The sequence below is a fragment of the Solanum dulcamara genome, chromosome 12, assembly GCF_947179165.1.
Source record: "Solanum dulcamara chromosome 12, daSolDulc1.2, whole genome shotgun sequence".
NCBI classification, from domain to species: domain Eukaryota; kingdom Viridiplantae; phylum Streptophyta; class Magnoliopsida; order Solanales; family Solanaceae; genus Solanum; species Solanum dulcamara.
The window spans coordinates 3,996,186-4,018,848 of NC_077248.1; the positions used below are offsets into that span (position 1 = coordinate 3,996,186).

The following is a 22,663-nucleotide window of genomic DNA, read 5'->3' on the forward strand; positions in this document are numbered from 1 at the left end:
AGAACTTATAGCTCATTTTAGTTATTAGATTCTCTTAATACAAATAAAAGATCTAAATAAAATATCTAAGCAAAATCATGAGTATCCAAAATGATTCAACAGATACTATATAATTTTAACTTTATACATAGGATGTATATTTTCATAATATTTTAGCTCCGCCCTTGTTCACATGCAAAGCGTATTTACGTAAGCCATAATAAAACATGCATGCATGAAAGAAAACTTCTCAATTCATCAACAGAATTAACGGACTGATCAAAATATCATTTCGATTTCCCAATTTACCCAACCGATCCATTCATATTTTTTCTATTTCCTCAACAATTTCCCCTCATTTTCTCCCCCCCCAATTTCTAAATCCCTAACATATTTCATTTAATTTGGTACATCTATTGTTCGATTCTTGAATTTTCGCCGAAAATTTCAGATTTTGATTTGTTTTTTTTTGGGTTCAATCGAGTGATTAGTGGAGTATTTAGCATTTTGGGGTTAAAAAAATTTAGGGTTCTATTGGATTTATAGTATAATGGTATTGAAAATCGAAAAAGGTTGAGATTTTGATTTTTGAGTTTGAGTTGAGCTAATGGGGAATAATTGTGTTGGACCCAAATTGGCTAACAATGGGTTCTTACAATCTGTTACTGCAGCTGTGTGGAAACCTAATCAGTCGGAAAATTTACCACTCCCAAATGAAGGGGAACCCAATTCAGAGAAAAGCAAAGAGGAGAATTTGGTTGATTCATCGAAAGGCGCGGATAGATCTGGTATTCAAGGTAATCCTCCTCCACATCTTATGATAAATGCTGATACCCAAATGGGTGTTAAAGAGAACAATGATATACTAATTGCTAATGATGCAAGTGTTACTGATAAGCCCCCTGTGGAAGGGGTGAAACAGAATAAGCCTACTCATGTTAGGAGAACGTCGAGTATTGGGGTTCAGATTGAATCTGTTTTAGGACGAAAAACAGGTAATTTGAAGGAGATTTATAGTTTAGGGAGGAAATTAGGACAAGGGCAGTTTGGGACGACGTTTTTATGTCTAGGAAAGTCATGTGGGAAGCAGTATGCATGTAAGTCTATTGCGAAAAGGAGGTTGACAACTGAGGAGGATGTGGAGGATGTAAGGAGGGAGATTCAGATAATGCATCATTTGGCAGGACAACCGAGTGTGGTACAAATTGTGGGGGCGTATGAGGATGCTGTTGCAGTTCATGTTGTAATGGAGCTTTGTGCAGGTGGGGAGCTTTTCGATAGGATTTTACAAAGAGGGCATTATTCAGAGAAGAAGGCAGCTGAACTTGCAAGAGTAATAGTAGGTGTTGTAGAAGCATGTCATTCCTTGGGTGTTATGCATAGGGACCTGAAACCCGAGAACTTTCTTTTCGCTGATCAGGAGGAGGAATCACCTCTGAAGGCAATTGACTTCGGATTATCAGTGTTCTTCAAGCCAGGTATTCTCTTGAAAACAAAATTTCCTTAATACTGGCATTAGCATCAACTCCTAGTCTGTCATTTCTCTGGACCTCACTGGAGATTCTATAATCTGTTTATCTCATTAAAGGCAAATACCTTCTTGCTTAAAGATACTCACTACTCAGCAAAGGCAAAACATGCTCTCTTGTTAAATGATTGCTTTAAGTGTTACTGCTTTAATCTCTAGAAAGAGTTGCTGTTGGAATAATTGCTAAAGTGAGATATAGAGCCACAGGAACAATTATCAGAAAGAGGAGTAATACTGTCAGAACAGTCATCAGAAAGCTGTAACGAAATGACGATAGAATAATTTGAAAATAAGTAAAACCTTATCATGAAAAGAAGGAAAACCTTTGACGAGATACCTGGCACAATTATGGCCATTAGTAGGCAGAAACTACTTTTTTGATCAAGTAGTAGGCCGAAACTGTTCAAATCCCTACCAAAATCATATAGACTCTAATATACCATGTGAAAAGAGAAAAGAAGAGAGCAAAAACCTCTTCTTGATATTGGTCATTTACATGTAGGAGATTCCTATTATAGGACTTTTGAGTTCCATGATGCAAGGAAAACTCTATAATTCTTGGGATTATTTGTTATTATGAAAGAATCATTAAAATATTCTGAAAATAATCATTAAAAAGATACAATGTTGTTAATAGTTTCTTGACTTTCAAGCATAACATAATCACTAAAGTATTCTATACAATATTCTTGTTGATTTTTTTTTTTAACTTTCAACTAATCTAATCCTGATATAATAATAACAAAGAGCATGTATGTATTTACAAGGACATCTTTGGAGTATAAAGTCCAAGACAGAGAAAATGGTATTTCTCTTTGATTGCATCTACTTGTTTGATCTTTGATTTGTTAGTATGGACAGTTCTATGTTGTTTCATAACTTAATAGCTTAGGGTCTCTTCCTGACATAGCTTATTCTTAGACAGAAGTCACCCAATAATATGACTCCCTACCTATGTGCACATTAAGCAAAAAACGGAATGGTATTTAAGTTCATATCAATAGGCTATAATAATTATTTCCAATTCATCTTTTTCTCCATGGATGCTTTAGTTCCGTTTCTTTCACCTTATCAAGAATACAAATCTGGTGCACCCAGGTGAAATCTTCAATGATGTTGTTGGAAGCCCTTACTATGTGGCCCCAGAAGTGTTGCGGAAGCATTATGGTCTAGAATGTGATATTTGGAGTGCTGGAGTCATTATTTATATACTGCTTAGCGGTGTTCCCCCATTTTGGGATGGTAAAGTTCTTTTTTACTTTCTTCTTTGTGATTTGATCCTAAAGAAAACATGAAGACTATTGAATTTTGATGTTTTTGAATCAGAGACGGAGCAAGGAATATTTGAACAGGTTTTAACAGGGGAACTTGACTTTGCATCAGATCCCTGGCCTACTATATCAGAAAGTGCAAAAGATTTAGTCAGAAAAATGCTGGTGAGAGATCCCAAAAAGCGGTTGACAGCTCATGAAGTTCTTTGTAAGATGCAGTATTCACCAGTCTGATCTTTTATGCTCTTCTCAATGTTGTGTATGTTTTCAGTATTTGATTATACTGCTTGTCCTTTCTCCTTGCCCAAATGGATCACTTGTTTTTTAAATAGATTTTCAACTGTCTTGATATGCATCTAAAGTCGTTCTTATTATAGAACTTACTTAAAGTTGTTTGGTACTTCCGTTCAAAAATTGTCCTTATTCCTCTTGTCGTAAAAGTCCTGCTTTACTATTATCACCAATGTCATTTGAAGAAAGATGGAACAACACTTAATTTTAATGAGAGTAACTGGAGATGCCCAAAAGGTTAAGATCTTGGACTTGGTTGCAGTTAATGGCATTACTTGCTTTTCCTGATGTATTAAGGAACCAGATGTATTTAAGTTCTTTCATTTTCGACTATACATCAATTCATGTGCATGCTACGTGTAAGAGAGAATATGTAAACATCAATATTAATGATTTTTCTTCTACCTCTTGAAATCAGATAGTTTTAAGGATTTTTTCTGAAAAAATAATTAACCCAGTGGTGTCTCAAACTGAGGTCTTGTGCAGCTTAGTGTTTATTCATTTGGAGTTTGGCCAAATTGTTGATTGGTTGAGATTTGAGACATATGTAATCGGAGGACTTATATTCCTAAGAAGAATATCTTCTAATTAGAATTTCTTGCTTTGCCTTTTTTGGATACTATTATATGTTAAAAAGGGTACAAAATGTGGATGATTTCAAATCTTCTATTTGAGCTTCTTTTAGTGGTAGATTAACAGAGAGAATGTGTACGGGAGAGGTAATGGAAGAAGCAGTCGTAAATTGGTATAAACCTGAAGTTCTTGGCTTTATATTTGGTAGGAAGGACACTATCATGTCTGTCTGTATATTTGCTTAAGAAAGTACATTAAAATACTTTTTACTTGAATGACAAGTATGTTTATTGTCTATTTCAGGTCATCCATGGGTCCGTGTTGGTGGGGTTGCTCCAGATAAGCCTCTTGATTGTGCTGTTCTAAGTCGTCTCAATCAGTTTTCTGCAATGAATAAATTAAAGAAGATAGCAGTCAGAGTAAGGCTATTCTAACTTTTCAGATCTGTGATCACTGAGTTTACTCGAGTAATGGCATTCACTAAATTTCTGCATAAGAGAACGTATGAGAATCGTTTCAACAAAGAAAAGACCATGGCTATCTTCTAATAATTTTTCCACTTTATTTCGTAAGTGGCATATATGTGGTTATTTCCTATATATACACAGCTGTGCCAGGTTTATTACATTTCTCCCTAATTTTTAAATCAGGAACAGGAGAGGGATATCAAACATATTGCAGTATCAAGTAATACTGGTTTTAATCGTTATGCCTGAGCAATCCCTGTTTGCCTTTTAGGTAATTGCTGAAAGTCTGTCTGGAGAGGAAATTGCAGGACTGAAGGAAATGTTCAAAATGATAGACGCAGATAATAGTGGACACATTACACTGGAAGAACTGAAATCGGGTTTGGAAAAAGTGGGTGCCAATCTGAATGATTCAGAAATAGTGAGTTTAATGCAAGCGGTAAGTATCTGTATGTTATGTTCAAGAGCATTTTTACACGCATTATAAACAGCTTTAAATTGCATTAAGAACTATGATTGGCTTTATATGTCACACTAGTCTTCTCTTATTGGACACATAGTAAATTGTATCACCTGTATCCTTTAGAAGTATTATTGACTAAAGGTATTTAGGTGAAGTCGAAATCATTTACTTCTAAATTCAACTCAACACCCAAAAGAGTGGAATAGTTGGGCTGTATACACTTGGATGCTGGAAATGGTTTGTCCAAAAGGGTCAAGGGAGGAGCAGGACTGCTTCTTCTTTGATTCAAGGTTGATATACTTTGGATTTGACCTAGATCAGTTATACGTAGATTTAAAAGGGAATTGAGACTACAGCTCCAGACATCTCTCGACTTACATTCCTTTATGAATTGTCAAAATCATACCTATCAACTCTGAGTCTATAGCACTTACTACAACAACAACAACATACCCCGTGTAGTCCCACAAGTGAGGTCTGGAAAGGGTAGTGTGTACGCAGCCTTACCCCTACCTTGTGAAGGAATCTATAGCACTTACTCTTTTGTAATAAAAACTGTAATAAAATGAGTTCACTTCTCATAAATGCAGCTTTTAGGCAAGAATGTAATTATAGGACATAAGTTATTTGAACCTAAAAAATAGTAATGTTGCATAGCTGAGGTTTGCATTGACAATCTACTGAAGAGCACATGATCATTTTCCTCTGAATGTGAAAATGTTCTTCAATGTTATTAAACTGTTGAATACTTCTGCTTCTGCTTGATTTTGTTTCCATTCATATCTTCTTAACAATAAATTTGTCCAAAATGATCCTTACATGAAATAACCTTTCTGTGTGGAAAATTCAGGCAGATGTTGATAATAGTGGTACCATTGATTATGGCGAGTTTATAGCTGCTATGCTGCATCTAAACAAAATTCAGAAGGAAGATCACTTGTATGCCGCTTTTTCATATTTTGATGAAGATGGCAGTGGATATATCACGCAGGATGAGCTCCAAAAGGCTTGTGATAAGTTTGGTTTAAGCAATATCCCCATCGAAGAGCTTATGCGCGAAGTTGATCAAGATAATGTAATCCCTATTATTCTCATCTTCAGAGTTCTATTTCTCATTTCCTGCAGATGTATAATGTGCATGGTTAAACATAGGAACATGATAAGATCATAACGTTCATGAATTAGGTAAGAAGAAGGCTCATACCAATTTGTTCTTATTTTTCTTTTTCAGGATGGACGCATAGATTATAGTGAGTTTGTAGCGATGATGCAAGACACTGGCTTTGGTGACAAGGGAAGCAAAAGTGTGTTGTAAACATTGGCATTCAATAGGCTTTAAAGCTTGGTAAACTTGATGCTAGAGATAAAACATATACTACTTGTGTATTATCATCCACCTAAGTACATGAAACAGAAACTTGGATTGCATTTACTTTGCAGGATCAACAACCATAGCTGCAAGGAGTACGATAGAATTCCTTGGTGTGGTCATTCGGGAAAACCCCCCGAGAACGACTCTGATCCAATTCATGTGAGAGATGGAGAAACATCTACGGGTAAAGCGCCGTATCCATGTAAATGCTTGCCACCTACGCTCCACCATCCATTACAAGTTTAGAAACCTTGGTATTATTGCACCCGCACCTAAAGGAGGAGGACTCTTCTCTTGCGGCAAAAAATGCTTATTCATGGTCAATCGTGCAGTTGATGATATGATTCTACATTAGTTTTCAGGCATACACCAACCATACATACCACTTTCTCGTTTAGGAATTTCTCAAGTATACTGTAAAGATTAGTCAGGTATTGTTATTACATCTAAACAAGTATTTGAACAAAAAATCAGATTGCATTATGCTGTAAAGATTAGTCCGGCATCGGAGAGGAAAGGCAATTTTGTATCTTCTATTTATTTGCCTATTTCTTTCTGTTGAGGAAACCGATGTTTGTAATTCTAGGATGTGTTCCATTGAACCTGTAGCCTGAATGGTTTGTATTGAAGTTGCTTCTGCAAGATAATCCAGTGTTTATTAGTAGTTAATTGTCTCACCATTTCTTGTGAGTACTTCATTTTTAGGGATCTTTATGAGATTTTTAGACTTGATTGCTAAGGTAACTTGCTGACATGTTGATTTAGTTCTCCTTTGGGAAGATAGCTTTTTGATATTAATGGACCATAATAGTTGCAACTGTGGCTGAAGGGTGCATTGTTATTACATCTTTGTGCCTCAGTAGGGGACTAGAGAGTGATTTTCTGCATCAATGTGATATACACCATACACTTGGAATTTTCTTTTGTTCCATAACTATAGATCTGACTGTTGATGTTGAGTCCCTTAGCTTCTTGGTGTGTTTACTTCTTTATATTTTAAATCCCATTAATGAAATCCTGATTTCACCACGACTCGTTCGGACAGGAATCAAAATGATAAATTCCTGTGTTTTTATTGTTTACACCGTCTGATGCTACTCTTGAGAAGGTTGAGACTGATGTTTGCAAACTTGTACAATATACATGTCTTTGAAATCACCTCTGTTTGGTAAAATTTTCTACCACCAAGAAAACTTATGAACAGAAGAAGCTAAAAATTGTTTCTTTTTCAGCTTAGCATTGAATTTTAAGCACTGCACAAAACAATCTATATTTCAGTCTGTTTTTTTTTATAAAAAAAATACATTCTTAATATATTTGTAACTTATATGTAAAACAATTAGTTATGGTAGTTAAATTTCAATATCTTCCTTTTGATTATAGAACACCTAAATTTGTATACATATGTATGATATTTGCACTAAGAATATAAGTAAATGCATTATCTATTGTTTCTCCCCTTAAAAATATGTAAATATTATCTACGTTAAAGTACGTGTGTATTATTTTTGTTTAATGAGCATAAAGGAATGAATTATATGTAAAAAAATAATCGCTAAATGTAAAGGTGGAGATCAAATTCATGATAAATCCTTGAGCATAACAGATTGACTTCCTTTGACAGAAAGTTGCAGAAAAAAGAAGACAATTAGCAGATTTGCAAAATTCTGAGATTCCTATACTGGAGGACCACAATGGGACCTCATTTCCAGTTTATTGATATAAAAGTAAATAAAAGAAAAGAGATAAATGACCTTTTTTTGGGTGTCAAATGTTTCTTTTAAGCTTAACAAGTAGATATCATGCTAGTGTCCTTAACCAACCAAGTAGCCTAAGAAGAGCACTGTCCAGCACATCTGATTTTTTTTCAAACCCTGTGACAGAAAAAAAAGAGAAGATCTCAAATCAAACACACAGTTACTTATATGGACTTTAAAATAAGGCAGAATACATTGACAACCCTTTAATAAGTCGTAAGGAGGTGACATATTTTATGTGTTTTAACTTATCTACGTAATAAGCACAAAATATTTTCCAAAATTTGAGCCGGAAGTAAATAGGAACACTTTATCATGTGTTCAGGTGCTCAATTAGAACATGCCATAGTTCGAGTGTCTAAATAAAATCTCCTAACAAATTTAAGGGGCTATCGATGTATTCCGCCTTGAAATGACCATTTATAATACATAAATCAAATTTGTTGGGCATATTAGATAAGAGTAAAGGAGATCAAACAGAAATTTTCAGTGAATGATCAAAGTAATAAAGATCACTTGTCACTGATTGATGCATTCATGATCTGGATGTGAAGGAGTCGAATGACTTATCCCTGAGACTATTAGTGAACCATCTCTCCTGGGATTGTGAAAGATGTTCTACTAGAAATATTCTTGTTAGTGCTTCGACTCACATTCCCCAAAAAGTGGATCCCGCTCAAGTATAGTGAAGTTGATAACTCATTTTCACTTTTGAAGGCCACATCATAAATATTTGGTCGAGCTAACGTTATTAGGACTTTCAAGCTCTGAAAATGAAATATTTGGACTGCCATGTTTACCTAAGTCAGCTGCAACACGATGAGCGCACATAACTCCTGAAAAGGCTACAGCTATAACGCCTTGTCCTGGAAAGCAACTATCGCCAACACAGTATAGACCATCTATAGCCTGCAAGTTTATAAACAATATGGAACAGTTTATTCTGTGTGCTTTTGTTTAACAGTAGAACAGCAAAGCAACTATACACTGAAAGAACGATAAACTTACAGTGGTATTGAAAGGCATTCCCAGTAATCCCTTCGGTGTTCCCCGTGGCATTGGTCCATAGGTACCACTATCACGAGCGAGGTATCGCCTGTGGGTCTTTGGTGTTCCCACCTACAAGAATTTAAACATAGATGGCGAAACACCCCGGTCAGAACTATTTCAACGAGCATAAAGCATGTGGATTTGCTACTGAAGAAAGATAAAATTGCTCATTATGATCAACTATTATGTTCATAAAATCATGAATTTACCTCCTTAAAGAGAATTGATGACTTGAGCCCGGGGAAGAGTGTTTTTTCAAGTCTGCTTATAATCCTTTCAGCAACAAGCTCTTTCTTCGCTTCATAGTCTTTCCGAGAGAGTCCCTAGTAAGGATAAAGGGCCTACTTTAATTTCCATAAAAAAGACAAAGGGACATAGATGTGGAAGAGGTTCAGGCCAACTTTACTACCAACACTCAGGGAATGTACTGATTTTACCTCCCAATCTTCAATGCTCGATGTTGTAAAAATGTGAAGAATATGGTGCCCTTCTGGGGCCAATGAGGAATCAAGAACTGTTGGAATGCTCAAGAATATACTTCCATATGGTTTCTCCAAATTTGTCCAATTATCCTGTAAAATCAAGGAGTCATGAATATGAAACTCAAGTATGAAAAATAAATACTCCCTCCGTCCCAATTAATATGATATATTTTGACAAGTTTGACAGGGCATGGAGTTTAAGAAAGAAAGAAAGACTTTTGAAACTTGTGGTCTGAAATAAGTCATAGATGTTTGTGTGGCTATGAATCATCTCATTAAGGATAAAATGGGCATTTTAAAGTTAAATTGTTTACTAAATATAGAAATGTGTCATTCTTTGGGACCGACTAAAAAGGAAAGTTTGTCATATAAAATGGAACAGAGCGAGTAGTAAATAAATTGAAGTGACATAGTACCTCAAGGACAAAATGGTGGCAATCAGTGTCTGGTGGGAGAACATCTGCTTTAACCCCCATATGAATAGAAAGAAAAGAAGGTGCTTTTACATAAGCTTTCTGGAAATTTTCTTCTTCTTTTGGCAGATTCTCAGCTTTTAAAAGTTTTCCTACAATGTACGACACTGGACATGAGATGACGAGATTTGAAGAGAATCAAATATGTGCAAGAAAAACCGCAGTACAGACCCTAAGACAAGAGAATCTTAAGAAAACATATGAATTATGCTGGATTCCGTGAAAACTAACCAAAGGTATCCCATCGGGTGGCATTCGATACTATGGTTTTAGCATAAAACTTCCTCTCGTCAGAAAGCTTCACTCCCACCTAAAGAAAAAGAAGAATTAGAAAAAATGGCCTTGCACACATACTGGCAAAAAACAGCATAAAAGATGCAACAAAAGACAACACTTAAGGCATGGCAACATACAATGTCATTATATTGTTAGATACAATTTAGTCATGTATGTAAAACAGTAAGAGTACAGATACATCAGTAGAATAATACAATTAAAGGGGATGTAGACCTACACAATGTTGTGATTAGCAAAATATTTCACTGTATATCAATTACAATCAACTATAGCAAATGCATAACATTTTAACAGGAGACGTTTGATCTTCCTTCTTCGTTGTCATTATTTTCTTCTCTTTCTATTTACTTACTATCCAATTTTTTTGAAAAATGTTTTAATACTCTAACATGCTAATGTTACCTTAAATTTTAAAATGGCATGCATTTAGGGACACCAAAGACATATCACACGGGAATTGACCACAGTTAAGAGTGTGAAGCATGAGTCATCGAATGTCTAAAGAGTGTCGGCTACAACATTCCAACGCGAACACCGGACTACAGTTTTTGCATTTCATAATGGGAATAATCACTCATAACGAAAATTTTAAAATAGTCTTATGACAGAAGACTCACAGCTTTGCCATTGTCCAAAATGATACTTGTGACATTTGCCCTATAAAGTATCCGACTTCCGTGATCATCCAAGCCTTTTGCTAAGGATTTGGCAATCTCGCCAACTCCACCAACAGGGTAGTTGATTCCGCCAAAATGTCTGTCACATAGAACCTGCAGAAAGAAAACTCATGAGGAAGTGGAACTGGATACCAAGAAACACAACACGGCCTAAGGTTAATACGCAGAATTACCATGCTTGCATTGATCATTGGTGTTTGTAATGCATTAACTGTACTCACAATAAAGCACTGCAAAAGAGAAAATAGAGTTGAATTCTTCAAAAGGTAAAGAAATCATCAGAACTGATAATAAGTTAAACAGATCATTCGCCTCACCTCTGCATCTATAAAGGAAAGCAACCCAGGATCTCTTATATACTTCCGAGCAATGCTACCAGCATTCTGGGGCAAATAGTAGGCTGTAATGAATAATGATGGTATAAATTAAGATTCAACAGAAAGATATTCAAGCATGTTGTGCGCTGCACGATCAGCGTTAAAACTGACTCCTTAATTTTTTTTGATGACAGAGGAATCCTTTTGGGGCCAACAATTAAAAAATGACTCCGTTGTTGGGGACTTATTCTTAAATTATTAGTCCCACCAATGGATATGTGCAAATTCCAGGAATATCATATTTGAAGTCAAAGAAAAAGAAAAACTTACCAAGAGTCAAGCATTCAAGGGGCTTCTTAAAAAACTGGCCAAAAAGGTAGATGGGTTCCTCCAAAGACTTCAGTTCCAATGAATTCAGAGAATCAAAGATCTGTGCGTCCATATTCAACAAATGATTTTAGTCTAAATAAAGAAGTTTAAAATTTAAAGCAAAGCTGCAGACACCTTAATGAAGACAAACCTTCCAGCATTCACCGTAGAATTTGATAATTCCTTCCTTTTCATGTGGAAATTTACTCACAAGCTCTTCAATGAAGTCATCATATTCTCTGTGTATCCGAACAGAAAGGTCATTTGGCAGGTGGAAATGTACAGTTGTTGGGTCAGGTATAACTTCTAGTTTACGTCCTACTGCTGCCAATGCTTGAGTAATTAAATTGAGGTTTCCCTGTCAAAAGATGCGAGGCATCAGTTTAAAATTAACCAGGAACGACAATAGTCCAATCACATGGAAGCACTGCATACCATATATGATAGAACAAAGCATACACCATGGTCAGTATAAATTATGTTACTGACCTTTTTGGTATATCTCTACGGCCAAGTTGGCCTTGTTATTATCAATGAAAACCTTACTTGATAAAAAAAACTAAATGTTAATGACATAGTTATTATAGGTAATATTTGGATGCATTCTCGATTGAAACATAATCACTTCCGCACTTTCAAACTATGGAGCTTGGAAAATTGAGATACTTCCTAGGCATCAAAGTGGCCCAATCTAGAGCACGGTACATGCATCAGACATACTCGAGGAAACTGGCATGAGGATATTTGACCCACTTGCCTCTGTGAAATCTAACATTAGAGAGCATGAGGGTTAGAAAGGCCACTCGCTTCCAGGTTAATGTAGAAAGATGGTTGGCAAGGTGGAATTACCTCACTCCCCCCAACCTAATAATGCTTTGTTGTGAGCATAGTGAGTTTGTTTATGAATAGTGAATCCCCATCCGACACTCAGTAGGATGCGACGGCTTTCATTCTTGTACATATCAAATGTTCCAAGAAATGAACTAGTCTATGATCATATAAAAGATTTAACACATTGATAGTTATACCAGTGCAGATTAGGTAGTTGTTAGTTATACCAGTGCAGATTAGGTAGGTGCACCTTTTGATAGACATTCCACCGGTAGGTGTTGTGTACTTGTTGATGGTATCGTGAAAAGTAAGAAGTGAAATATAATTGCAGATAAGGGTATGGTAAGATAGCAATGACAGAAAAAACATGTGAACTAATGCAATGAAACAGCTGTTCTTGAAACTGAAGTTTGAAGAGATAAGTCAGAATAAGGACATTTGTTTTACTCTATTGCAACAGCATATATAAAAGCCGAGGCTTTAGATACTATATCTGCAAATTGTCCAAATCTATTCTCTTCTTTTCACAATGTTATCATAAAAGAAGGTTCCGGGCAGGAAAGCATATGGGATGGTCTTTATCATTGTTTCATAGTTTCTATCAAACAAATATCTAGAAATATTTATATTTGGGGGTAAAATGTACGGGAATTATAACTGATCTGTCCATAAACATCAGATGTATCTCCCATGTTTCTCCTAGTTTAGTGCATTACTTAAACAACTACTTCGGAAAGTTTGCAATATTTTCTTATAAACCAGCAGATACATTTTCAATGTAATCTTATTTCCTCCAAAGGAAGATTACTTAAAAGAGTACTTGCATAGATAGCTAAGACAATGAAACAATTTGATTTCGGAAATCAAACAATAACAGACAACATTTGAAGGTTATTAAACGTAATATTCAGTATAAAGGACTATATAGTGGCACAAAATCTGTAAAATCAATGAAACTTCAGCTATACTAAATCATCTTATATACCTATCAACTACTCTTTCTAATTTTTCTACTTCAATGCATTGACCTTATATCAAGTGTTACTATTGCTTTCAAATTCTTCAAAAATCTTACTTTTTGAATATCTACTTAACAGAAAGCAAGTATTCAGACAACAAACCTTATCACTGAACCCAAACATCACTGATGAACCAACATCAAACGTATAACCATCCCTCTCGTAAAAGCCGGAGCTTCCACCAGGAATAACATACTTCTCCAAGACTAAAACCTTAGCTCCCTTAACCGCCAGCTGTGTCGCTGTCACCAATCCACCTATTCCTGACCCTATAACAATGGCATCATAACTGCCACTCTCATTTCCTTCTACATCACTACTTCCATAGGTCTCCACCCTTTTGTCTACATCTACAACTGCTTTCAAATTGGAAACAGTACCCCCTCTTCTTCCCTTAGCCTTGTCCACCCCCCAACTCAGGCCATAAAGCTGTTGGTGATCAGTACAATTTCCAATTCTCAATGGGTTAAAACAAGAACTTCTTTGTTTATTGTATCTGGGTTTGCTATCACCCAAAGCTACAATCTTGCAGGTACCATCAAGAAGTGAATTAGGAAACATAAAATTCAAGGTGCCCATTTCGTACTGAGAAATTCAAAAAGCTTGAATCTTTTTTTCTTTAAATTGTTGAAAATCCAAGATTACAGATACCATAAACTACAAAAATGGAATCTTGACAATTCTTTCCTTCTGCAACTGCAAAAGCAGACAGAATTGTAAAATCTTGAATCTTGTCACTTTAAATTGTTCAAATTCCAAGATTACAGGCCCCAACAACTATAAAAATGGAATCTTGACAACTCTTAGGGCTCAGCCTACCAGACTGGTTAGCTGTATAAAGTATATGAGCAAAGTCAGAGAAGTATTTAGGTGGATTTTGATGAGGAGGGTATGAACAAAGTGAAGAATTCTTCCCTTGTTTGTAGTGCTTGAAAAGGAAAGAGAAGTGGATTGGCATGATTCCACTTTTGTGATTCCCAGTGGAGATGAGACAATATGGTATTTTTTTGCTTGCCAATTTTTTTGGTGCTTACTGGCTTTGGTAAATGGTTAGTTATTTATTAGGTTTCTGCTATAGGTGGGGAGACTATATACGGTGAATATGCAAAAAGGTTTGGACTTTATTATTAAAAGGCAAACTTATTGATATACACAATTTGCCCAAACTTATTTATCAGTATGATGGAAATGTATAAAATTTATCTACTAATATATTTCTTCCATCCTATTTGATGTGACATAGTTTAACTTTTACATAATATATTATAGAGTCCGAAGTCAAAAAAATAATATTTTTTTTGCAAAAAAGAGATTGATTTTAATACGAAATAATTGACTAACGTTCGTAAACTGACAAAGGACAAGTCGTATGGCAAGATGTGTTTTTGCCCTTTTGATTTCATCTTGAAATCAATCGCCCTTTTGAAATTTATGTAAAAAAGAAGTTACCTTTTTGATTCTATGTTTCCTTCTTTAATAAATCTTACACGATGTGAATTTATATTAGTTAGATCTATGTTCGACATCCTTTCGTAGACGCGGAGTAATGTCAAAAGTTCCATTAATATGTTTAGTTAAATTCCGAGATGGTTCCTGAATTTGAAATATACACTCTACATAAATAATTTTTCGATAGAAAAATAAAAAACTCAGCCCCTCATTCGATGCATGGCTGTCATTATTATTTGTAATTCATAAAAACTAATTTCGTTTGCCTATAATAATAATTATTAAGCTAGTAAAAGCATATTCCCTTTCTTTTTAAATTTTTTATCTGATATCAAAATTTTAAAAGTTTTTTTATTTTTTTTGTTTGGACAGGAATAAAAATAATATTATCCCATATTGGGTTAGATTTGTGCTTACAAAAGAAGCGCCAAACAATTTGGATCCACATGGCTATTCGCAATTAACTGTCTTTTGCTTATTTGCCATCTCTTTACGCCTAAAAGATTTTTTTTTTTCGTGTTTTTTTGTTTTTTGTTTGCTCTCACTCTTCAATTCAATCTCCCCAAATCCCATTTCAGGTAACCCTTTCTCTCCCTCTCTACATTTTTGTACATTCTTTTTTTTGTTATCAATTTGTGTGCAATTGTGGTTCCTTAAAGGAATCCCTTTGAAAACTTATATTGTGCGATTCGAGAAAAGATTAATGTTTTTTATATATATGAACTATGAAGTGTTGAATTCCTTAAAGTGTCAAAAGGGTGTTCAAGATTATTTTAGATTATAGGTTGAAATCTCAGGTGTGATGGGCCATGTGTGTTTGTACTAGATTTGCTGCTGAGCATTAAGGATTTACTATATCTGTTCAATCTTTATTGGGATTTGTAGTAAAAATTCGGTTCTGTGTATACTGAGGAAGATGTGATAATGAAAAACTTGATTGAATTTTGGTGTTGGGTTGAGTTGATTTGGATTTTCTTTGGTGTCTTTGGGTAAAAATTCGTAATTTGATTGATTCATGACTCTAGACCCAGATCCATTTTCGTGGGGTTTCTTTGATTCATGAAGACTTGATGAGTTGTTATTGACTTTAGGAGTAATAATCCAAGAAAGGGCTTTGGAATGAAAAATGGAAGTTCTGGACATCCCATTTTATAGTCCACTTTTTCATGATCCTGTATTTGGGGTATAACCAAACTCGTCTTAAATTTTTCGCATGTTTTGTATTTATTTAACTGGGCACAGCTGATTCGATAACAGGTCTCCTCTGTAGAGGATTTGGTACTTTAACATGCTTAGTTTGTGAATCTGTTTTATATTTGCCAAATTCAAGCTTGTTCAAGTAATATTTATCTTTAACTAATTTGAGTTATGATGTTGAGGTGGAATTGACCCCCTAATTTTTAAGGTTTTTATGGTTGGAAATAGGTAGTTCATTTGCCCATACACTTGTATAATTCAGGGGCGAAACTAGTAAGAGTGACTGGGGTTCGGTTGAATCCCCATCTTTGGAAATTGGCTTTGTTCAAACTAGTGATAAGTGAACAAGACAGGTACACACGAAGAGATAAAAGAAGCGATTTTTTGCTGTTATATGAGTTTTCATGAAGCTGGTCTAAAAAATATTTCATATTCAGCAGGATATTTCTCTCTACTTGTCTCTCGTTTCTTATTGGTGTCCATCTTTGTTTGTGGAGTATGTTCAGTTAAAATTTGATGGATAGAGTTCATACTTTTGCTTGATATACTAGGGACTATTACTAGCTCCAGGAAACTTTTCATTCTCTAGGTTCTTTTGTTTTATAGATAATATCATCAAGACTCATTTACCCTATCGGTTCCCATATGATTGAACTAACTTATATTGGGAAAGTGGGATGGAATCCGACCATTATGGATTAGCTGGCCCCAATTCACCAACTCAGCATGCTCTACCCTAAAAGCCCGTTGTGTCCCTCATGGGTAATTTTGTTTAAGATGGAATTTTCCTTGGAACGAGACACTTGATAAAGATAAAATTCTATCCAGTAACGCATCTCTAGTTATATAGTCTTGCCAAAGCTCGCTCATGAACCAAACAATTCTTATGGGTTCTATAAGTAATTATGGACATATGATTGGGCCACAATCATTGACTGCACTATATAGAGAAAAAGCTGGCTTTTATGTACTAGTGGATTTCTGTTGTGAGCTTATCTCTAATTGACAAGCTTTTGATGTTGCTATCATCAGTGCTATCAGAAAGATGATAAAACTAGAATCCATTAGGAAAAAGTGTCTCTATTATCCTCGAATATTATGTTATCTTATATTGCTTCCATTTTTATTGTTCTATGTTTTGCATATTGTTGCATGTTCCAGAGGATAGCCAAGTTTAGCAATAATTCTGAACTTTTTCACCTTTTTTATTCCTTCTTGTTCCAGGTTGAAGCCAATTTACATCAATCATGGATCGGCTAACCAGCGCTGCACGTCTCATGATAGTCTCAGATCTTGACCATACAATGGTGGGTTTGTCATAGTTGTCATTTCTCCTCTATATGCTGCTGTCACTTACATAAGACCTTGCTTCACAGGTAGATCATCATGATCCCGAGAACCTTTCTCTGCTTAGGTTCAATGCTTTATGGGAGGCCAATTATCGTGATAACTCTTTGTTAGTGTTCTCTACTGGGAGATCACCTACACTTTACAAGGAACTGAGGAAAGAAAAGCCCATGCTAACCCCAGATATTACTATTATGTCTGTGGGAACTGAAATAACATATGGTAACTCTATGGTGCCCGATGATGGTTGGGAAACTTTTCTAAATAACAAGTGGGATAGAAAGATAGTGACAGAGGAGACAAGCAAGTTTCCTGAACTCAGTCTACAGGTACATATATGGGTTGACATCAGATCATATGTTACTTCAGTTTCAATTACCAAGATTAAATTGAATTCTATAACTTGAAAATCAAGTATGGTTTAAAAATAGTTTGTACGCTGAAGCATAACTTGAGCAATTGATGTCTATAAAAGCAACTTCTTTTGATCCGTGCAGTCAGAAACAGAGCAGCGACCACACAAGGTCAGTTTCTATGTTCAAAAAGAGAAAGCACAAGATATAATGAAAAATCTTTCCAAGCGCTTGGAAGAACGCGGGGTATGATACAAATTTTGCACTTCAGATTTGGCATCAATATGACTAGGTTCATGTATGAAGATGAAATCATGTCGTTCTTGCTGTGCTCCCAGTGAACATTTTTATTTTAGATTCATATTGAGCTTCATTTCTTTTTTATCTCATTTTTTCCATCTGTTGTGATCATCAGCTGGATGTCAAAATAATTTACAGTGGAGGGATGGATCTTGATATATTACCACAAGGTGCTGGCAAAGGACAAGCACTTGCATATCTGCTTAAGAAACTGAAGAGCGAGGGAAAATTACCAAACAACACCCTTGCCTGTGGTGACTCTGGGAATGATGCTGAGCTATTCAGTATCCCAGATGTGTATGGTGTAATGGTTGGTGGTTCAGCTATTCTCCAACATATCTTTATAATCGGGTAATATATTCTCATGTTTGTGGTCAGAAGTACTCTGAAAATGTACAGTCACTTTACAGGTAGCTAATGCGCAGGAGGAATTACTGCAGTGGCATGCTGCAAATGCAAAAAATAATCCCAAAGTAATCCATGCATCAGAGAGGTGTGCCGCCGGTATCATACAAGCCATTGGTCATTTCAACCTAGGTCCAAGTACCTCCCCAAGAGACGTTACAGATTTGTCAGATTGCAAGATGGACAACTTTGTTCCCGCCTATGAAGTTGTCAAATTTTACCTGTTTTTTGAGAAATGGAGGCGTGGAGAAATTGAGCATTCTGAGCATTACCTGTCAAACCTGAAAGCAGTGTGTGTATGTTTATTACCCTATACCTACTGTAGTTTCTTGTCTTATGTGTAATGATGTGTATTTCGTTTATGAATTTAACCGTGGATTCTAAAGAATTTTTCCTCCCTAAGTAAAAAGAAATAAGAAAGATCTTTCTCCCAAGTCTGGAGAGAACATAAGCACTATTTCGTGTTTCTTAGGTATAGCTTCAATTGAGCTAACCTCCTTGTGTTGCTGAACTCTCTCCACCACCAAAAAGAGAGGCCTGTATAGTTTTATTTGTGGTATCTACATATATGAATTTTAAAGTAATAAACTAAAGTAGTGTTATATGATCAATTAAAAAGAAGTGATATCCTATATGCTCTATGTACTCTATCTCTCTCCCCCCACCCACCCTTGATCCTCCTGGTTTTTGTTTTTTGGTTGAGTGGGAGGCTGAAGGCGAGAGCTGGGTTTAATTGAGGCCATTGTTTCTCATTGTGGTTGGAGATCCTTATTTTTTAACTCTTCTGTTGCTGCAGAGGCCATCTGGTACTTTTGTTCACCCATCTGGTGTTGAGAAATCCCTTCAGGAATGTGTAACTTCATTCGGAACATGTCATTCTGACAAACAGGAGAAACAATATCGTATTTGGGTCGATCAAGTTTTACCTTCACAGGTTGGTTCAGACTCATGGTTAGTGAGTTTCAAGAAGTGGGAGCTCTCTGGTAAGTATATGTTACCTCATGAGCCGGTCTTTCATTTTGCTCAAACTTTGTACATGCTCCTAAATGTCACTGTATTTCTCTTCACTTTTTTTTTTAACAATCTATCACATGCTTTTCCCACACTGTGCCTTCGACATAATACTTCCAGCATCATTTACTAAATTATGTCCCTCCCTGTGTGACTCAAACACCCTTCCATTGGATCTGCTCTCCATCTTGATGAAGATATGCTTTTCTTCCTTCCATGGTAGGGAAGTAATTTTCTGAAGAGGTTTAAGGAGGTACCAAGAATCTGTAGTTCATTATCGTAACTTGGTATTAGATCCACTTACATTTCATATTCAATCTTAAATGGAGATGGGGTAAAGAGATATTACTTGCGTTGTTGAAATAGAAATCTTTTGGGACTGAGGCCTAGTTGTTATTTTCGAAATAGAAATCTTTTGTTTATTTCAAGCATGTAAACTTCATTTGACATCAGGATCTGTGCATGTTGATGTTGAAGCTGTATTCCAGCAACAGAGACGACTATTAGGAAACAGCTGATGCCCGAAACCATTCTTAAATATGCCTTAATAAGATAATCATTTTGGCTCATTCTGTGGATTGCTTTTTCTAGCTATAGCTCAATCATACAGTAGAATTACTTGCACATTCCTGCAATCACCATCATAATCTACCAACCATACACGGAACCAGCATATGTACCTTGTCCTACGAGACTTCTAGAGCATACACCAAATCCACTGTTAAGATCCTACAAGACCACTTCAAGCTTCACTTGTAGATATTGGTAGTTGGAGCAAAGAGAGTCAAGCATAGTTATGAGTCAAGTATCTAGCTTTTGCAGTTGAGCTTGTGTGAGGTTTTGGTGCTAAAATTGTAATATTTGATCCCCTAATCATTGGATTACAGTTCCTACACAGCTTTGGTCTGCTAGTCTTACCACCGAAGAGGCTCCCTATTTTCCTATCTGATTTCACTGTAGGTAGTCAAATTTAGGTAAACTATCATGTGTCTTCCTGCGTCTGAGGGGAAATGAGACGAGTTCATGAATGTTGCTTCAGATTTCATGTCATTATACTCTTTCATTAGGTCGTTAATGGTCAGTATTGGATCAGCACAGTAGCCAAACAGCCCCATTTATTAGCTACTTGCCTTTACCTGCAACAAATGGACTTAAATGTTAGTCTCTGAAGGAAAAATGGGGATGTCATAAGTAACCACCAATTTTATGCAAGCAGGACAAATCAATGCTTATGCACACTTGCATTTTCGTTCTCATATCATTTTTGCATTGCTTTCTAACAAATTGCTAATTTGTGCAGGTGAAGACAGGCGATGTTGCATAACTACAGTCCTATTAAGTTCAAAGGTAAAATTTCAACATTACTGACTGAAAGGAATTTTTCCACGTAAAAATCATACAACTGAAACCTGTTTGTAATCTCCTCTTTGCTCGCAGAACAAGACTGTTGCAGATGGACTCACTTGGACTCACGTACATCAGACATGGCTGCACGGTGATGCATCAACTGACTCCGCAACATGGTTCTTTTAGATTGTCGTCTCAGTTTATCAACTCTGAAAAGTCAGTACTCCTTTTACCAGTTCACCCAGAATAAGCAAAATATACAAACTATAGTTGATAATCAATGTATTACCATCTAAACCAGTAGATGGCTTTATCTTTTGTGTAGTATAAAGAATTATATTAGTAGCAATAGTTGTTCCTGTATTGCTTCAGAATTCAAGACGAGATTTTACAAATTACAGCATTCAAGTCACAAAATCAAGAACAAACTATATTTCTCATATAAAAGTGTGACAACACTCGACTACCTACTACCTAATTTTCGACCTTCACACAATTCCTATTTAGGGTCATGTCATCAGTAAGCTGAAGATGTGACATGTCCCATCTAATACTTATTAACTGTAGGTATTTTGGCATGACTTAGTACGTTTAAATTATGATCATTTTCATTATGGCTTATTAATTAGCAATATTCGTTTTATGCGATCTTTATTTTTTGGGCGAACATTTTAGTACAATGTCATCACTCATCTCTTATTTTGTGTTATTTCTTAATTAAGAAACATCTTTGATAGTTGTATTTTACTAGGATTAAAGAAGTATTTCAAGTACAAGTTGTATGTTTTGTTTGAAGATTTTATCCAGAAAAAACTCGAGAACCATGAAAAAAAAATCAGGAACTATCCCAGAGGTTGAAAAAATCGACTTTTATCAACTTGGTTTGGAATTTAAATTTAAAACCCCTGCACAAGTGGTTTATTTTGATATTTAAAAAATCTGAACCAATCCGAACTATATTCACTCCTAACTCAAGATATTCTGTTTTAATCATGCTTAACCTGAAACCTTTAAATTCTAGGGTCTGTCTCTAAACATCTAGTCTATCGTTAACTCCACCGTACGTCAGAATTTTACCTAATCGCGATCGATATAACACGTGTAAATTCGCGGATAAATAAAATGGAAATAGCACATTAAAAGATCAACCACTATGATATAGTGTTTTTCCTTTTTCATTGTTCCAAATGTGTAGGTTACAAGATTTCATCACCAAATCTTTCCATATTTGTATCAACATTTACCAAACAATTATATGGTTAAGGCAGTGATCTTTTCAAGGCACTCACTAGCAACCCCTTGAATCCAATTATCAAATTGCCTAAATTCAGTGTCATCTCCATATATTGAAATAGCACATTCATTGCAAGTATCAATATCTGTTGACATTGCACTAATATCCAAATTGGCTTTATAATAATTTTTTGCTTTCACATCTTCTTCAGCCTTCTCCATTGCATCCACAGCATCTTGATACACTGATTTGCATGTCTCTAGACAATCCGTCGCGTAAAAGTCAGTATCTGGTTCCTCTAGACGTTGTTCAATGACATTCGAGATGAATTCTTCTGTCTTGGCCATCGTTGCTTCCATCATCGAGTTGATAAATACGGAAACATCCCTAGTATTTGGGACATTAGGAATATTTTTTGGAATTTCAATAGTTGTCTTAGAGGCTACCTGAGAGGATGAGGAAGAGGAAGAGGACGATTTAATTGGAGCATAGGAAGGTGCAAGGAATTTAGGTTGATTATTATATGCCTTAGAAGGCAGTGTTGTGAGGAATAAAGAAATGGTAAATACAATAAAAAATTGGTTATAAAATGCCATTATCTTAAGAGAAAGAATAGATTAAAAATAAAGACAATGGGGAAAAGAAAGATTTCAAATATGAAGATTCATTGGAAGTGTATTTATAACTAAAAAAAATGAGTTAAAGGCTTTATTGGCTATGCTTAAATATAGAATTTCAAGTGATTAATATTAACCTTCATTTGACAAAAGCTTGTTTATTATATATATATATAGGATGATCGAT

The 22,663-nt window shown here is 35.5% G+C and overlaps 4 protein-coding genes across 6 annotated transcripts; 2 read left to right on the plus strand and 2 right to left on the minus strand.

Annotated features, from left to right (window-relative positions):
* Positions 1-408: 408 nt before the first annotated feature.
* LOC129876042 (calcium-dependent protein kinase 20-like) lies at positions 409-6,613 on the plus strand. 2 transcript variants are annotated; one of them, XM_055951331.1, is made up of 9 exons: positions 409-776; positions 1,242-1,457; positions 2,606-2,749; positions 2,834-2,986; positions 3,946-4,061; positions 4,381-4,548; positions 5,423-5,647; positions 5,804-5,917; positions 6,013-6,613. In XM_055951331.1, exons 1-8 carry the CDS (start codon positions 587-589, stop codon positions 5,885-5,887), a joined length of 1,296 nt encoding a protein of 431 aa, XP_055807306.1. In that variant the 5' UTR covers positions 409-586; the 3' UTR covers positions 5,888-5,917; positions 6,013-6,613. The 2 variants fall into 2 exon arrangements, with proteins under 2 accessions (XP_055807306.1, XP_055807305.1); XM_055951330.1 differs by having other exon boundaries at positions 410-1,457.
* Positions 5,560-14,287, minus strand: LOC129876041 (prolycopene isomerase, chloroplastic). Of its 2 annotated transcripts, XM_055951329.1 has the most exons (14): positions 13,319-14,287; positions 11,518-11,724; positions 11,328-11,427; positions 10,998-11,080; positions 10,854-10,910; positions 10,621-10,773; positions 9,938-10,016; positions 9,650-9,798; positions 9,189-9,323; positions 8,961-9,074; positions 8,710-8,820; positions 8,502-8,610; positions 7,699-7,818; positions 5,560-5,691 (listed from the first exon to the last, which is right to left on the minus strand). In XM_055951329.1, exons 1-13 carry the CDS (start codon positions 13,793-13,795, stop codon positions 7,745-7,747), a joined length of 1,848 nt encoding a protein of 615 aa, XP_055807304.1. In that variant the 5' UTR covers positions 13,796-14,287; the 3' UTR covers positions 5,560-5,691; positions 7,699-7,744. The 2 variants fall into 2 exon arrangements, with proteins under 2 accessions (XP_055807304.1, XP_055807303.1); XM_055951328.1 differs by lacking the exon at positions 5,560-5,691 and having other exon boundaries at positions 7,601-7,818.
* A 792-nt stretch (positions 14,288-15,079) lies between these two features.
* On the plus strand, positions 15,080-21,028 carry LOC129876379 (sucrose-phosphatase 2). Its single transcript, XM_055951799.1, has 9 exons — positions 15,080-15,243; positions 17,087-17,169; positions 17,239-17,538; positions 17,707-17,808; positions 17,978-18,172; positions 18,273-18,563; positions 19,064-19,250; positions 20,579-20,625; positions 20,716-21,028. Exons 2-9 carry the CDS (start codon positions 17,110-17,112, stop codon positions 20,809-20,811), a joined length of 1,278 nt encoding a protein of 425 aa, XP_055807774.1. The 5' UTR covers positions 15,080-15,243; positions 17,087-17,109; the 3' UTR covers positions 20,812-21,028.
* A 756-nt stretch (positions 21,029-21,784) lies between these two features.
* LOC129877576 (uncharacterized) lies at positions 21,785-22,460 on the minus strand. Its single transcript, XM_055953097.1, has one exon. It carries the CDS (start codon positions 22,453-22,455, stop codon positions 21,877-21,879), a length of 579 nt encoding a protein of 192 aa, XP_055809072.1. The 5' UTR covers positions 22,456-22,460; the 3' UTR covers positions 21,785-21,876.
* Positions 22,461-22,663: the final 203 nt, after the last annotated feature.

Coding starts and splice junctions, on each gene's coding strand:
- LOC129877576 (XM_055953097.1), bottom strand. CDS start 22,455: ATGGCATTTTATAACCAATTTTTTATTGTATTTACCATTTCTTTATTC.
- LOC129876379 (XM_055951799.1), top strand. CDS start 17,110: ATGGATCGGCTAACCAGCGCTGCACGTCTCATGATAGTCTCAGATCTT. Junction 17,809..17,977: donor AGCGCTTGGAAGAACGCGGG/GTATGATACAAA, acceptor TGTGATCATCAG/CTGGATGTCAAAATAATTTA. Junction 20,626..20,715: donor CAGTCCTATTAAGTTCAAAG/GTAAAATTTCAA, acceptor CTTTGCTCGCAG/AACAAGACTGTTGCAGATGG.
- LOC129876042 (XM_055951330.1), top strand. CDS start 587: ATGGGGAATAATTGTGTTGGACCCAAATTGGCTAACAATGGGTTCTTA. Junction 2,987..3,945: donor GACAGCTCATGAAGTTCTTT/GTAAGATGCAGT, acceptor TGTCTATTTCAG/GTCATCCATGGGTCCGTGTT. Junction 5,648..5,803: donor GCGAAGTTGATCAAGATAAT/GTAATCCCTATT, acceptor TTTCTTTTTCAG/GATGGACGCATAGATTATAG.
- LOC129876041 (XM_055951329.1), bottom strand. CDS start 13,795: ATGGGCACCTTGAATTTTATGTTTCCTAATTCACTTCTTGATGGTACC. Junction 11,428..11,517: donor TCTACGGTGAATGCTGGAAG/GTTTGTCTTCAT, acceptor ATGGACGCACAG/ATCTTTGATTCTCTGAATTC. Junction 7,819..8,501: donor TCGTGTTGCAGCTGACTTAG/GTAAACATGGCA, acceptor TTTCTGTCACAG/GGTTTGAAAAAAAATCAGAT.